Genomic DNA, 17,857 nt, shown 5'->3' on the forward strand with positions numbered 1-17,857 from the left:
AAGGCCAATAAATGGATGGGTGACTTAAAGTTAATTGAGTAATTGTGGGATTTTTTTTTCACATTTTCTCACACAATTGAGCTCTGATCTTGAAATTTGTCGCGACGACCTATGAACTCAAAGCGAGAAAGTTTTAGATAACACTTCAGTCGATCATTTAAGACTGGTTTTAGCGTCACCTATGTTAAGCTACGCCGAGAAAGGCCAATAAATGGATGGGTGACTTGAACCTTATATTGGGAATAAAGGGAGAACGGGCTCTAGTCTTGATTTTAAATCATTACATGAAAGTAAAATCAAAAAATCAAATCAAGAATGATAATAAACTGAATATTAAACAAATTAGGTAGGTACAAAGGTAGGTATTCTTTAACCATGATGGAATAAACTACGGGCTAAAAAATTCCCGGAGGGACGGGCCCAGCTTGTTTTTTTACTAAGACCTAACCCTATAATAACCAGGGTCACTGCTCGTTTGTGCCAGTTCCTTTGGTAGCAATATTCCACGGACGTGACTTCTGCACAAGTAGTACCGCCATCATGACAGTGAAAAATTGCTACAAAAAGGAGCTACCACAAATGAGCAGTGACCAGTGTAATTATAGGATTAGGTTCAACACAAAAAGCAGCTTTCACAAATGAGCAGTGACCAGTGTTATTAGAGCAGTGACCAGTGTTATATAAGAGATCATCGCATTGTTTCCTTCAGAAAAAGTCCAATAAAAATTGATATTATTTCATTGTCAATTATTCTAAAGTTTGTCTTTAAGTCCAACGACTTGGTAAAAAAAAGGAAAAAAGATCCCCACAGAAGATCGATTTCACAGTACGTTATTTACAATTTTCGAAGAACTTTCAATGGTTCCCGATACGGGATTTATGTGGAGAACAAAATTGTTTTAAAAATAGGTACGAGTACACCTACTTCTTTATCATACAAAAACAACCATGCATAACGTTTATACGTATACGTACCATCCAAAAATAAACCGCTAAAGACTCATTGACCAAAATTGTGTAGAAATACTTCTATGTATATCATACGAAAAAAGTGATCAGACCTAAGTTTTTACGCAACATCAGACAGAAACCCCTAAAGACTCATCAAAGTGGTCACTCACCTGTAAATATATTTGTAAGGGCTTAGGTCCGGATGATAGTCTTCCTGGTAGGGGGCATACCCTCCGGTGATGGTCAGAGGGTGTCCTTGCCATCTGGGTTTGTGTCTGCGGGCACCAATGAAGAACGCATTGTTGGCGGACACCAGGGTGGTAGACAAACAGAGGGTGCACACGATTGTGAACTGGTTCAGCATGGTTGAAGAGTCTGAAAGCCGGCGAAAAATCGACCAGCTAAGTAACAAAGAAGGAGCAACTTACATTATAGAGAAAATCAGTTGAAAAATGGATTATCTAGTTACAAAGACGGAAGAAACTTACCTACATGACAGAGGAAATCGGGTGAAAAATCGACCATCTAGTAACAAAGACATAGGAACTTACCTATATGAAATCAGGTGAAAAAATCGACCATCTAGTAAAAAGACGAAAGCACTGACATTATAGAGGAAATCAGGTGAAAAAATCGACCATCTATTTACAAAGACAGAGGAACTTACATATATGAAATCAGGTGAAAAAATCGACCATCTAATAACAAAGACAGAGGAAGTTAACTACACGATAGAAGAAATCAGCTGAAAAAGTCGACCATCTAATAACAAAGACAGAGGAAGTTAACTACACGATAGAAGAAATCAGGTGAACAAGTCGACCATCTACTAACAAAGACAGAGGAAGTTAACTACACGATAGAAGAAAACAGGTGAAAAAGTCGACCATCTAATAACAAAGACAGAGGAAGTTACATGCCCGAGAGGAAAATAAGAGAATAAGTTATCATATATTATTATGTGCCACAAACACAGCAGATTAGGGATTTTTTAGATTTTCTCCCCTAGTAACTCTACAATTAGCACAAACCCTTAAAGGGTACATTCCCCAAATTAAGTCATTATGTAACCTACCCTTATGTATGCTTGGTAAAAAGAACTCAAATTCTTATATTGATGTTCTAGGAACAAGATCTGTAAATTTTATTGTACCTAAAAATAAAATAAATGAGTTTATTTAAATTGAAAAATTGAAAAAAGGTAGGGTATCTACCTACAAACAAATTGTATTTTATTAAATGTTAGTTTTATGCCTACTTCCTCTTCTTCTCCTTTCTCTCTCTCTCTCTCTCTCTCTCTCTCTCTCTCTTTTTCTCTCTCTCTCTCTCTTTCTTTCTATCTCTCTCTCTTTCTAAAAAAAAAAAATAGATAGTCGACCATCTAATAACAAAGACAGAGGAAGTTACATGCCCGAGAGGAAAATAAGAGAATAAGTTATCATATATTATTATGTGCCACAAACACAGCAGATAACATAATTATACCCAGTCAAAGAGGGAAAAAATACTACCTACTCACAGTAATGAATGGAAGAATAAAGAAGGTGACGAATATGGAAACAAGATGGAAATTTAATTAGATACCTCAGTGATCAAAGCAAAAGAGAGAACGGAGAAGGGAAAAGAGAACAAAACATCAAACAAAGGAAAAACACAAAGATAAAAAGTAAACAAGGGAAAAAAAATCCACAAAAGGAAAACAACATTCCTGTCCCATGTACTAGAGCTATATACCTGTTGAAATTGGGTCACTGCGCAGGATTCTAAATACATATACATAGGTACACGATATAGGAATGATAGAGGAATATTATGTGTTATGTAATATCTAATACACGTTTATGTACCTTCCCAATGTAACAGGTAAATAGACATAGGTAGATGGGACAACATATAAAGTTCAAATGCTGCCATGAAGCTACCTTCCCTGGAGGGATTGAGAAGATCGTACGAGTATACAAGTGCAATAGGGTTTTGTCTTTTACTTTGTTGTCGAGGAGACTATTTATTTTTATTTCCTGTTGGAATTGTTCTGGATTCTTTCTGAGCCCGGTGGTTGTTCTATCTTCTAGGATAAAAGAAAATATTGCCACAGTTCAGTTTTTTGGCTGGGATAGGCATGCAATAGTGGGGGTAGGTAATGTTCGCAAATCCACAAACCCATTATATTGAGGACAGAATTCCAAACCTCATCTGGGATTGAACCCACAATCTTCTGTTTACCAGCCCGGTTAGGTTAAGCACTACACCACCAAGGAAGGTACATACATTTCAAGTAATGTACCTAGCTATTACCTAAATGAAATCATGTAAAGTATGTCAACATCCAATTTAATGAGCGTGTAACAGTAATTATACTACGCTCGCTGTCCTGACACAAACATGAACTTCCAGGAATCTGTACCTTCTATTACATTCAGGTATTTCCCGGAAAACAGTGAAACTGCTAAGTATAGAGTATACATACTTTGTGGAAAAACAAAACCCTTTTACCAGAGTTGTCTAGGGCAGAGGTTCCCAATCTGTGGTATGCGGAAGCATTTCTGGTGGTACGCGAAGAGATTTGAAAACCCCAGTTTTACGATTTATTTCGTAAATACGAAAAACAAATCTGGTAAAACCCCAGTTGGGAGAGACAGAAATCTACAATCAATGCACCAAATATAGTGACATCGTACTACAATTAACAAGAAATTTCGCCTGTGGCACTATAATACCTTTATTTAACCCCCAAATCATACAAAATTGATGTTTGGTGGTACGCCAAAAGAACCTTCAGGTGTCAGGTGGTACGCAGTACTCAAAACTTTGGGAACCCCTTGCCTAGGGTGACTAATTCAATTTCAGGTGAACTAATGAAATCATGGGGACTTCAATCTAATAGGTTGAAATGTTGGGCGACCCAAACTTTTCCATTTTCTGTCCCAAATGAAAAGTTCATTTCGTTTGTGTTTGGAAAACAGATTTGAAAGTAGGGATTTTCATTAGGGTGGCCCTTTACCTAGAGGTAACCTACACACAGAGTGTATCTAACGGTCTGGAAAGAGCATGTTTGTTTTGTAGGTAACTTTATTTTGAACTTCTCTCTGCATACTGGACTGTTTGGTTTGTTCTTTTACTCCTTTCCAATTACTTAGTGCGAAATTGCAAACATTGCAAATTTCCAAATCAACACACCGCACACCGATTGCAAACATTGCAAAATTCCAAATCAACACACCGCACACCGGACTAACCCCTGATGTCAAATTTTCGAGGTTTTTTACATCACTGGATGGAAAATCTTTTTGGGGTAGGTAGATAGGTACTTTTTTTCTAACTGGTGTACCTACTACTTTTTAATTGAGAGGACATTTAGCTCTAGACGGGGAGAGAAAACGAATGGTGTTGTTGTCACATCCACCAAAACGAAAATCTTTTTGGGGTAGGTAGATAGGTACTTTTTTTCTAACTGGTGTACCTACTACTTTTTAATTGAGAGGACATTTAGCTCTAGAGGCGGAGAGAAAACGAATGGTGTTGTTGTCACATCCACCAAAAGTATTGTGATGTTTGGGTAGATGGTTACATCCACTAACGAAATGAAATTTTGGTAAGGATGATTGTCATTCAACAGTTTGACTAATGATGATGGTTGAATGCCAGCCTAGTTAGCTTGGAGGGTAACGTGTCTGCCTTGAAAGCGCTAGGTCGCGGGTTCGATTCCCGATTTAGATGAGGTTCATTCTTGGAGAGACTAGCTTTCTCTTATCCTGTCTTTCTTCTCTCTTCGCTTTCGGGACGATAATACCTTTCAAGACATCCTGTATTTTCATTTGGTTAAAGTTGAACTTTCTAACGAATATTTTTCTCCTTTCCCTCTTTCTGCCCCTCCCTCCGTCCGTTTTCTCCATCTCTATATTTTCCCTTTTAATCAATTTAAAGTTGCAAAATAGGTTATCTCTTTTACTTTACTTTCTATTGCATGCAATCCATTATGTACGTATACACTACTTGTACAGGTACAATGTAATGTAATGAGAAATTATTAGTTTTCCAGTACATAAGTTTGCAAAAGCGCGATTCTATTTCGAGATACAAGGGCAGACATGTGCCAAATGTTTACCGTCACACTCAGAAGAAAGATGGAATTAGACGAGAACAGAGAGGTATTTTCAAACCAAGGCCGAAGGAAATTTACGAGAGAAGAAAAAGCTTAATAGGAACAGAGCAATGATAAGGAAAAGAGAACACTCGTGCAGAAAATGTGTTCGCAGGCACATAAAGTCAGGAGATAAAAAACCGGGAACAAGAAGAAGGGAAGAAGAACAGTAGGAAGGGAAGAGCGAGGTTGACCTGAAGACCTAGAGAGGTAATTGAAATGTAGCCTGATAACAAAGGCACGTGGAACAGGGAGAAAAAGGTCGACTAATATGATCGAAGGGAGAGAGGTTCATAATTGAGAGGACATTTAGCTCTAGAGGCGGAGAGAAAACGAATGGTGTTGTTGTCACATCCACCAAAAGTATTGTGATGTTTGGGTACATGGTTACATCCACTAACGAAATGAAATTTTGGTAAGGATTATTGTCATTCAACAGTTTGACTAATGATGATGGTTGAATGCCAGCCTAGTTAGCTTGGAGGGTAGCGTGTCTGCCTTGAAAGCGCTAGGTCGCGGGTTCGATTCCCGATTTAGATGAGGTTCATTCTTGGAGAGACTAGCTTTCTCTTATCCTGGTCTTTCTTCTCTCTTCAGTTTGACTAATGATGATGGTTGAATGCCAGCCTAGTTAGCTTGGAGGGTAACGTGTCTGCCTTGAAAGCGCTAGGTCGCGGGTTCGATTCCCGATTTAGATGAGGTTCATTCTTGGAGAGACTATAGCTTTCTCTTATCCTGTCTTTCTTCTCTCTTCGCTTTCGGGACGATAATACCTTTCAAGACATCCTGTATTTTAATTGGTTAAAGTTGAACTTTCTAACGAATATTTTTGTCCTTTCCCTCTTTCTGCCCCTCCTTCCGTCCGTTTTCTCCATCTCTATATTTTCCCTTTGATTTGAAGACCGCTGCTCCTGTAGCATTAGCATCCATAGTCCGCATCCCACACGAAAATTTCTCTCTAGAAAATTCCTCCCCTTCCCCTCCCCCTCTCTTCTCTTCCCCTCCCATGAGTTTGAAACAGTTTTTTGTTTTGTTTCTGGATCGATGTTTCGGAAATGTCAAAGGTAACACGTTACTCTGGGAAAAAACGGGGATTGGGAGAAATTTTTTGGAGCAAAAACGAGGCCTTTTCTAGTCGAAAGCTCTGACGGATTTCCAGATTTTCCAGGATTTATCGTTTCGTTTTGAAATTGTCTGGCTGAGGAATTTTAAAACCGGGAGTAGTTCAGCTTAGTCTGGCTGGCAAACTTTAAACAGGGAGTAGACCAGCTAGTCTGACTGGGGAACTTTAAACAGGGAGTATACCAGGTTAGTCTGGCTGAGGAACTTTAAACAGTGAGTAGACCAGCTTAGTCTGGCTGTTTACATTTAAACAGGGAGTATACCAGCAAAGTTTGGCTGAGGACATTTAAACAGGGAGTAGACCAGCTTAGTCTGACTGGGGAACTTTACACTGGGGGAAGACCAGCTTATTCTGACTAGGGCATATTAATAACAGGGAGCACACCAGCTTAGTCTGGCTGAAGAACTTTAAAGAGGGGTGATATCAGATAGTCTGGCTCAGGAACTTTAAACAGGGAGTAGACAAGTCTGAAAAAATTTCCCTTGCTAATTGGTATAGAACTAGCAAATGTTGAGTAGGTACCTAAATAATAAAAATGAAAATAGAGTAAAAATTTTGAATGAACGCCTGATAATTTCTTTGAGTAGGCAATTTGCCAAGCTCAAATCAACATGACATGTGGGATATCAGTGTCGAAGATCTCTCGATAAAATGAAATGCACCTCTGATATGTTTATACTCAACGGTTCATTAAACCCGTAGAGATAAAATGTTTCCTTTGAAGTCGGGTTTGAACTTTGAAATACCCAACTTCAAAGTGAAGGAAATCTGATATAGTAGGTGTAGGTACCTCCTTACATGAAACAAATGAACGCTATAAAAGAACAGGCCCTTGGTAGGTACCTACTTTACAATCTTTACATAAGTAGGTACAATGGTACATAGGTAAACAACAGCCAACCGCTATCTACCTCTACCTACTTACATTCGAGTAAAATAAAATAGGTAAGTACCTAGGTATCAATAAAATAAAATAAATATTTACCTACTGCCATTTTCACTAATTAATAAAAGATACCTACTACCCACAAACCTCACGCGAAGTTTCAGATAATTCACACATGGGTACGTGCTTCAAATACCTACAAGCCTACCTATAATTCCAATACAACTTGTTTGACCATTTGGTAAAGATTATAATATCACCTACATACAAGTGCCATAGTTGAAAGATGTCAACGTTCAAACACCCGCCATTTTTAGACCAAAGAAACTTCAAATACCGGATATTTTCAGTCCGATTAGTAAGATTAAGAGCCTCCAAACGCGTAAGAAATACACGATGAGTAATGACGAGAATTGTGAGAACTTTGTGACGGAAGGAAAGGACATGCCGTATGACGCAGTCACTTCCACACCGATATTACCCAAGAGGAACCGAAATTATCACTGTGTTCTGGTGCAAACACCAAAGACAAATAAGAACAAAATCGTTGAGAAAAGAACCAACGCTGGTATTGAGGAAAATGTCAAACGTACGGAAAGACCTGCGAGAGCAAACTTTGATATCTGCAATCTCCGACGAAACAACCTGAAAGAAAACTTTACGACCGAACTGAAAGCTGTGTTGCAAAGTAAAGCGTTAAAGTCTGAGAAAAGCAAGAAACAAACAGAAGAAAACCTCCTTCAAAACAAACTTTGATATCTGCAATCTCCGACGAAACAACCTGAAAGAAAACTTTACGACCGAACTGAAAGCTGTGTTGCAAAGTAAAGCGTTTAAGTCTGAGGAAAGCAAGAAACAAACAGAAGAAAACCTTCTTCAAATTAACGTGCAACCGGAAAATCAATTGGACAACAAAGCTGAACATGGAAATAATAAAGAACCTTCTCCAAAGATCAAAATTGAAACCTCCAACAGTTTCGAAGAACTAAAAGCAAGGTTTGAGCGAGTAAAAATGAAGGCTGAAAATACAATTGACAAATCCTTGTGTGATAAAATTGCAAAGAAAAATGACAAGTTCACAACTTTTTGTATCAATAATAAACAAAAAGATTTAGAAACTAGTAGCCCACGTCGAGAGCAGGTGGTAGAGACCCCAAAAGACGACAAATCCAAACTAGTTGACAATCACCAGAATACTGGATGTACAAAAACAAGTAAACCATTTGTTCCACAAAGTAATGCAATGACTATATTGGAAAGTTCTGCACAAGAGACTGAATCAAACACAAACTTCTACACTGCTTTGCCAGAATCCAACAAGAAAGCATTCCCTCCCTTTTCCACCAATGGAAGTGTAAAACCTTGTCAGTACATCCAAAAAGTTAACGACTTGAGTGGAATACAAAGTATACCACGAAGTACGGAAACGTCAACTGAGGTTAATACAGGACCAAAAAGTCCTGGGAGCAACAAAAAACCCGTGGACAAAATAACAAAGCAATATGCTTCAAAGATTCCTAAACTAAATATCGAAAGGTCTAACAAATTGGAAATACCTTCTGTTCTGATAAGAGATGAGGACATAGATAGAATAACGTACAAATTGAAATTGGGCAACGAAAATTCTTTGAACTCTGCGAGCAAAGAGAGAGCCGCATTTCGTCATCTCAGTCCACTTAAATTTAAGTCAGAACCTAAAAGTAATACTCACCCAAATAAAGGAAATGAAATTTCAAACCAATGTAAAAGTGCTACGAAAACAAAGCTTTTGTTTGAAAGTCCATTAGAAAAGAAAAGAAAGAAATACGATGCCCCTGTCAAAGACATAAAAGATGCTGTGATGAAGGATGATTCACCGAAAAACTCCAAGTTAATTCTCCGAAATAATAAGACCAAGTCGGAACCCAGGAAAATAACAAGTTCTGTAAAGATTACCAGGCAGAACAGATCCGAAGTTATAAAATCATCGGCACTGAACGGAGAACTAAGTGCAAATAATATTAGCAAAAGAAAATTGAGTTTCACTAGTAAAATCACGACTTCTGAAGTGAGTAAATTATCAAATACCAATTTAAAATTGAGATCACATAATTGTTCTTCATATATTTCACCAGCTCAAAGGAGCAGCTCAAAAAGTAATGTACCTAAAAGCAACAAAGAATGTTCTGACAAGTTCTGTAAAGATTACCAGGCAGAACAGATCGGAAGTTATAAAAACATCGGCATTGAACGGAGAACTCGGTCCAAATAATATTAGCAAAAGAAAATTGAGTTTCACTAGTAAAACCACGACTTCTGAAGTGAGTAAAATATCGAATGCCAATTTAAAATTGACATCAACAAGTTCTGTAAAGATTACCAGGCAGAACAGATCGGAAGTTATAAAAACATCGGCATTGAACGGAGAACTCGGTCCAAATAATATTAACAAAAGAAAATTGAGTTTCACTAGTAAAACCACGACTTCTGAAGTGAGTAAAATATCGAATGCCAATTCACCAAGTCGGAACCCAGGAAAATAACAAGTTCTGTAAAGATTACCAGGCAGAACAGATCGGAAGTTATAAAAACATCGGCATTGAACGAAGAACTCGGTCCAAATAACATTAGCAAAAGAAAATTGAGTTTCACTAGTAAAATCACGACTTCTGAAGTGAGTAAAATACCGAATGCCAATTTAAAATTGACATCACATAATTGTTCTACAAATATTTCGTCAACTCCAAGGAGCAGCTCAAAAATTAATGTTGATAAGAGCTATAAAGAATGTTCTCAATCCTCTAAAACAAAGAACACAAATTCTAAACATGAAAGTACAAAAGCACAGCTAGCTCCAAATACAATCAAATCTTCTAGTACTGAAGAAAGTCCATTAAACTCAACATTCCTCGTCCAAAGTTCCAATTCTCGTCATTGCTATTGCTCGATTCCGAAGAAAAGTACATCCTGTCCTCATAGTGGTATTGCAAAATACAACCTAGAATTTCGTAGTAAATCGGTAAAATCGTCCCTAGAAAAATTAGGCGACTGGTTCAAGTTTCGGAAAAAAAGTAAAACATTTTCTCCCAATAGAAAAAGTAATCTCAAAAGATCATACTCTTTCATACACTTCAGTGTGAAAGGATAGGGACCTACCATTTTTTTTTTTTTTTTTAATTAAATAGGCAAACTTTTCTCGCTAATTTTGGCCACCTTTGGCTCCATAGGGAATTCTTAGGGATTACCTACGGTTTTTTTTCCTTCTTCCTCCTCTTCCTCTTTTTTCCTGACATACAGTTTACTGAACTTTACCTGCTAGTATAGGCTAAGCACCTTTTTCAGCAGAATATTATGTGGTAGCGGTAGTCTGGACGTGCGAGTAGATTCCCGATTGCCTTTTTTACAATACCAGATAATCCACATATTAGGTATATCTTTTCTGTCAAATGTTACCTCACTTCTGTCAGCGCTACACATCTAGTACTTGGCTATGGGATTTACTGTTAAGACTTGGTTAGATTTAGTTTTGTTTGTGAATTAATTAAAATCTAGATTTCATTAGAGCTTTGTTAGTCCAACATGAGGTATTTGTATCTATCTTCGTAGGTAACTAGTTTTAATACAGTGACAATGTTTAAATGGACTACCAGTGCTTTCAAGTTATTGGTATAGGTCAGTAACTGTATGATCAGAATCAGAATATCCTAAACATGTTTACAAAAAGAAGAAACGGCTGAGGAATCTGCTAAAGAATGAATATCTCCATCGGAAAAGTCTGGAAGAAGGAGAAGGACAAGTCCAGGAAGTTGAACAAAGCTATGAGAAATGCAAAAACAATGTCAAAGCAGAATCAGAACAATTATCCTTATCAATCTTAGACACCCTGTACACTACACACTGCTCGTATTATTGATTATCAATTAAAATAAAAGATCGATTTATCTCATTTTATGTCGTTAACATCTCACAAATCTGAGTCATTAAATAATTACCAATAATAATAAAAAATCAAACAATAAATTTTCTTCCACTTCATCCAATTTTTTTCTCTTCTCCCAGAGAGAGGGGAAATCAATTAGTTTAGAAGTTTCAATTTTAATATTCCGACAATTTAACAATATTTTTTTCGCGAAACAGTCGAATAAATCGTGAACTTCAAAAATTATCTACCTCTTGATTTTATTCTAATAGGTACTTAATATTATTAAAATTTATTTCCCTCTTCCTTCTCTTTTTCCCTCCTCTTACTCTACGTGTTTGTCCTTTTTATTCCCTCTCCTACCTCCGTCCAATTTTGATTAGATTTGACTAACATTTTTATATGATTGTTTTTTCTCTTTATTTAATTTATTTTATTACGCTTTTTAAAACCAGTTACCGAGTAACCGAGTTACCTAGACGCATATTAACCCTTGTTTGGTCATTTTAATCATTTTATTACGCTTTTTTGAACCATTTACCGAGTAGTAGGTAGTGTAGGTAGGTAAGTACCTACCTACACTGAAAAAAAAAAAAAAAAAAAAAAAAAAAAAAAAAAAAATGGTGACAGGGTGCCACAAGTTTAGGGTGGAAGAACTCTATTATTCGGGTTACTTCCCCTGATATAGGCTGTTGGAATGCTATATTATAGTGTCGAGCTTCCCGATATAGAGCTCAATATTAGAGTGCCGGAACCCAATCACCCGATTGGGCTGCGGCACCCTAGTTTTTTTTCTCAGTGTATGTATACGCGTCTTTTCGCCCTTGACTTTTTTACGTTTTCTTGACCCATTCACTGAGATCGCGTTATTTCACGTTTCAGACGCGTTTCATACCCGGAGGATGCCACATGTGGACGGTGCCCTCAAGATCACCTGTGCCCGGCAAAAGCAGAAGTCTCAGTTCACACTTAACGACATCGACACAGAGGCGAATGACCTGATCGAATCATTCGGTAAGTTGATATTCCTTTTGAGTAAGGGTGTAAGACAATCAGGAACATTCCCGGGGTTAATGCGATCCCATTTGTACCAGGTCCGGGCTACTTAAACCTTAAAGTCCCCTTTAAGGCTCCTTAAAGAGAACTTTTTAACACCTAGAAATTGGATGGTGTCACTTTGCTGTGGACATTTAGACAATGAAGAGAAGAATGGAAAAAGGCAGAGGATAAATAATGGGAGGAGGGAAGGAGGGAGAGAGAGAAACTCAGAGGGAGGGAGAGAGCGAGAGAGAAACTGAGAGGGAGGAAGAAACAAAGGTAGAAGAAAATGAAGAACGAGGAGAGAAAAAAAGAGATTGAAAGAAGGGTGAGAAAGACGAGATTTTTTTTTTTTTTTTTACACCTGTCTACCTTAAAGGCAAAAAAAAACAATATTTTGTTATTATTATTATTATTTTTTTTTCGTTAATTGAAAAAAAAGTGGATATTTTGGTACCTATGTATGCACCTATTGTGTCTATCTGCCTCTTTCGAATGACATTTGGGTACAAATACACCACTTTCATTTGGAATAAATCATTCATAATTTCATAAATGAATGGATTAAGGCAAATCCAAGACGAGTTTAACTGGACAGCAATAGGTACATACTACATAGTTAAGCATTAGAGTTAGGCAGTACTTACTATTTATGGATAGGTAAGTAACTATTTCATATTTAAGCCGGGTTAGACACTAGATACCTACCTACCTACCAGGTAATTATTTAATTGATCTTTGTGAAATCGCAGTACGAATATTAGGCAACCAGATTTCTCATACGACACAGGCAAAATTAATCATAGTCCGACTTTTTTTCAACTACCTAAGTAGATTATTTTTCCTTATTTATAATCTCCATTTTGACATTTCCACTATTTTGCCATGGATAAAACCCCTATCAAAGTCTACGAAGACAAACAGATTGAAGTTTTAAAAACCCCTCTCTCCGGTATTAAAAGGCTAAATATAACTCCAGTCAATCAGCCGCTTTCCCCAAAAGATGTCAACGTTCAAACACCCGCCATTTTTAGACCAAAGAAACTTCAAATACCGGATATTTTCAGTCCGATTAGTAAGATTAAGAACCTCCAAACGCGTAAGAAATACACGATGGGTAATGACGAGAATTGTGAGAACTTTGCTCTCTAACTCCTTTCTGTTATTTTTCCTTATTTATAATCTCCATTTTGACATTTACACTATTTTGCCATGGATAAAACCCCTATCAAAATCTACGAAGACAAACAGGTTGAAGTTTTAAAAACCCCTCTCTCCGGTATAAAAAGGCTAAATATAACTCCAGTCAATCAGCCGCTGTCCCCAAAAGATGTCAACGTTCAAACACCCGCCATTTTTAGACCAAAGAAACTTCAAATACCGGATATTTTCAGTCCGATTAGTAAGATTAAGAACCTCCAAACGCGTAAGAAATACACGATGAGTAATGACGAGAATTGTGAGAACTTTGCGACGGAAGGAAAGGATATCCAGAATCAGAACAATTATCCTTATCAATCTTAGACACCCTGTACACTACACACTGCTCGTATTATTGATTATCAATTAAAATAAAAGACCGATTTGTCTCATTTTATGTCGTTAACATTTCACAAATCTGAGTCATTAAATAATTACCAATAATAATAAAAAACAATAAATTTTCTTCCACTTCATCCAATTTTTTTCTCTTCTCCCAGAGAAAGGGGGGAAATTGAGTCATTAAATAATTACCAATAATAATAAAAAACAATAAATTTTCTTCCACTTCATCCAATTTTTTTCTCTTCTCCCAGAGAAAGAGGGGAAATCAATTAGTCTAGCAGTTTTAATTTTAATATACCGACAATTTAACAATATTTTTTTCGCGAAACAGTCGAATAAATCGTGAACTTCGAAAATTATCTACCTTTTGATTTTATTCCAATAGGTACCTAATATTATTAAAATTTATTTCCTTCTTCCTTCTCTTTTTCCCTCCTCTTACTCTACGTGTTTGTCCTTTTTATTCCCTCTCCTACCTCCCTCCAATTTTGATTAGATTTGACTAACATTTTTATATGATTGTTTTTTCTATTTATTTAATTTATTTTATTACGCTTTTTAAAACCAGTTACCGGGTAACCGAGTTACCTAGACGCATATTAACCCTTGTTTGGTCATTTTAATCATTTTATTTACGCGTCTTTTCGCCCTTGACTTTTTTACGTTTTCTTGACCCATTCACTAAGTTCGCGTTATTTCACGTTTCAGACGCGTTTCATACCCGGAGGATGCCACATGTGGACGGTGCCCTCAAGATCACCCGTGCCCGGCAAAAGCAGAAGTCTCAGTTCACACTTAACGACATCGACACAGAGGTGAATGACCTGATCGAATCATTCGGTAAGTTGATATTCCTTTTGAGTAAGGGTGTAAGACAATCAGGAACGTTCCCGGGGGTTAATGCGGTCCCATTTGTACCAGGTCCGGGCTCCTTAAACCTTAAAGTCCCCTTTAGGGCTCCTTTAAGAGGACTTTTTAACACCTAGAAATTGGATGGTGTCACTTTGCTGTGGACATTTAGACAATGAGGAGAAGAAGAATGGAAAAAGGCAGAGGATAAATTATGGGGGGAGGGAAGGAGGGAGAGAGAGAAACTCAGAGGGAGGGGGAGAGCGAGAGAGAAACTGAGAGGGAGGAAGAAACAAAGGTAGAAGAAAATGAAGAACGAGGAGAAAAAGAGAGATTGAAATAAGGATGAGAAAGACGAGATCGAAAAATTCCAAGAAAGAGACTGTGGGAGAGAAATGGAGATAGTAGGATGATAAGAATGGTGGGTAAAATTAGCTCGGTAAGACAATTGACATGCAGGGGTGGCTCGGCCTATTTTTGGCTGAAGCTGTTCTTGGGTAAAGGGCTGCGCCAAAGCTTAGCTACGAACCCTTTTATTCTCGTAGAATCGAAAACGGACCAATTTTTTTACAAATTGAATGTCGAATCTACCTAAATATTCTTTCAATTTTTAACTTTGTCTTAATTTGTGTTCTAGGTTTGCAATAACATCACCTGTGAGGTCTTCAGGAGGTGAAACCTGCGTGGACTAACAGCATTCTCCTTCTCTAACTCCTCTGTTATTTTTCCTTATTTATAATCTCCATTTTGACATTTCCACTATTTTGCCATGGATAAAACCCCTATCAAAGTCTACGAAGACAAACAGGTTGAAGTTTTAAAAACCCCTCTCTCCGGTATTAAAAGGCTAAATATAACACCAGTCAATCAGCCGCTTTCCCCAAAAGATGTCAACGTTCAAACACCCGCCATTTTTAGACCAAAGAAACTTCAAATACCGGATATTTTCAGTCCGATTAGTAAGATTAAGAACCTCCAAACGCGTAAGAAATACACGATGAGTAATGACGAGAATTGTGAGAACTTTGTGACGGAAGGAAAGGACATGCCGTATGACGCAGTCACTTCCACACCGATATTACCCAAGAGGAACCGAAAGTATCACTGTGTTCTGGTGCAAACACCAAAGACAAATAAGAACAAAATCGTTGAGAAAAGAACCAACGCTGGTATTGAGGAAAATGTCAAACGTACGGAAAGACCTGCGAGAGCAAACTTTGATATCTGCAATCTCCGACGAAACAACCTGAAAGAAAACTTTACGACCGAACTGAAAGCTGTGTTGCAAAGTAAAGCGTTTAAGTCTGAGGAAAGCAAGAAACAAACAGAAGAAAACCTTCTTCAAATTAACGTGCAACCGGAAAATCAATTGGACAACAAAGCTGAACATGGAAATAATAAAGAACCTTCTCCAAAGATCAAAATCGAAACCTCTAACAGTTTCGAAGAACTAAAAGCAAGGTTTGAGCGAGTAAAAATGAAGGCTGAAAATACAATTGACAAATCCTTGTGTGATAAAATTGCAAAGAAAAATGACAAGTTCACAACTTTTTGTATCAATAATAAACAAAAAGATTTAGAAACTAGTAGCCCACGTCGAGAGCAGGTGGTAGAGACCCCAAAAGACGACAAATCCAAACTAGTTGACAATCACCAGAATACTGGATGTACAAAAACAAGTAAACCATTTGTTCCACAAAGTAATGCAATGACTATATTGGAAAGTTCTGCACAAGAGACTGAATCAAACACAAACTTCTACACTGCTTTGCCAGAATCCAACAAGAAAGCATTCCCTCCCTTTTCCACCAATGGAAGTGTAAAACCTTGTCAGTACATCCAAAAAGTTAACGACTTGAGTGGAATACAAAGTATACCACGAAGTACGGAAACGTCAACTGAGGTTAATACAGGACCAAAAAGTCCTGGGAGCAACAAAAAACCCGTGGACAAAATAACAAAGCAATATGCTTCAAAGATTCCTAAACTAAATATCGAAAGGTCTAACAAATTGGAAATACCTTCTGTTCTGATAAGAGATGAGGACATAGATAGAATAACGTACAAATTGAAATTGGGCAACGAAAATTCTTTGAACTCTGCGAGCAAAGAGAGAGCCGCATTTCGTCATCTCAGTCCACTTAAATTTAAGTCAGAACCTAAAAGTAATACTCACCCAAATAAAGGAAATGAAATTTCAAACCAATGTAAAAGTGCTACGAAAACAAAGCTTTTGTTTGAAAGTCCATTAGAAAAGAAAAGAAAGAAATACGATGCCCCTGTCAAAGACATAAAAGATGCTGTGATGAAGGATGATTCACCGAAAAACTCCAAGTTAATTCTCCGAAATAATAAGACCAAGTCGGAACCCAGGAAAATAACAAGTTCTGTAAAGATTACCAGGCAGAACAGATCGGAAGTTATAAAAACATCGGCATTGAACGGAGAACTCGGTCCAAATAATATTAACAAAAGAAAATTGAGTTTCACTAGTAAAACCACGACTTCTGAAGTGAGTAAAATATCGAATGCCAATTCAAAATTGACATCACATAATTGTTCTACAAATATTTCGTCAACTCCAAGGAGCAGCTCAAAAATTAATGTTGATAAGAGCTATAAAGAATGTTCTCAATCCTCTAAAACAAAGAACACAAATTCTAAACATGAAAGTACAAAAGCACAGCTAGCTCCAAATACAATCAAATCTTCTAGTACTGAAGAAAGTCCATTAAACTCAACATTCCTCGTCCAAAGTTCCAATTCTCGTCATTGCTATTGCTCGATTCCGAAGAAAAGTACATCCTGTCCTCATAGTGGTATTGCAAAATACAACCTAGAATTTCGTAGTAAATCGGTAAAATCGTCCCTAGAAAAATTAGGCGACTGGTTCAAGTTTCGGAAAAAAAGTAAAACATTTTCTCCCAATAGAAAAAATAATCTCAAAAGATCATACTCTTTCATACACTTCAGTGTGAAAGGGAAGAAAAATGCCCCAAAATCCCTCCTCGACATTTATTCCTATTTGGATAAGGAATCTCCATGCTACTTCACAGATGAAGAATCCTCCCACTCCTATCCTTCTGCCAAATATCCTAAACATGTTTACAAAAAGAAGAAACGGCTGAGGAATCTGCTAAAGAATGAATATCTCCTTCGGAAAAGTCCGGAAGAAGGAGAAGGACAAGTCCAGAAAGTTGAACAAAGCTATGAGAAATGCAAAAACAATGTCAAAGCCACCAGTGAAACAAATATAAAGACTGAAGTGCAAAACAGTAACAAGATTGAGAGCAGAACACATCCATTCATGCAAAACAGTGAACAATTAGACAGCATTGAACCATATCCTGAACACCCTGATGATAGATATGACATCCCATCTCACACAACAAACCAAGTGCCATTGGAGGCTGACATTGAGTATCA

The 17,857-nt window shown here is 37.3% G+C and overlaps 1 protein-coding gene across 3 annotated transcripts in view; it reads left to right on the forward strand.

The window, feature by feature from the left end:
* Window positions 1–17,857, forward strand: part of LOC103516600 (E3 ubiquitin-protein ligase RBBP6-like) — a 39,539-nt gene that overhangs the window by 13,598 nt on the left and 8,084 nt on the right. The window contains exons 1-2 of one of the 3 annotated variants that reach the window (XM_026828940.1): window positions 14,317–14,422; window positions 15,069–17,730. The exons of 1 other annotated variant lie outside the window; for it this stretch is intronic. In XM_026828940.1, coding sequence (XP_026684741.1) covers window positions 15,201–17,730 — 2,530 coding nt within the window. In that variant the 5' untranslated portion in view covers window positions 14,317–14,422; window positions 15,069–15,200. Of the gene's footprint in view, window positions 1–14,316; window positions 14,423–15,068; window positions 17,731–17,857 lie in introns of those variants that run through there. One more of the 3 variants, XM_026828941.1, reaches the window with a different exon arrangement.

Source organism: Diaphorina citri, unplaced genomic scaffold (genome assembly GCF_000475195.1).
Source record: "Diaphorina citri unplaced genomic scaffold, Diaci psyllid genome assembly version 1.1 scaffold1612, whole genome shotgun sequence".
NCBI lineage: Eukaryota > Metazoa > Arthropoda > Insecta > Hemiptera > Psyllidae > Diaphorina > Diaphorina citri.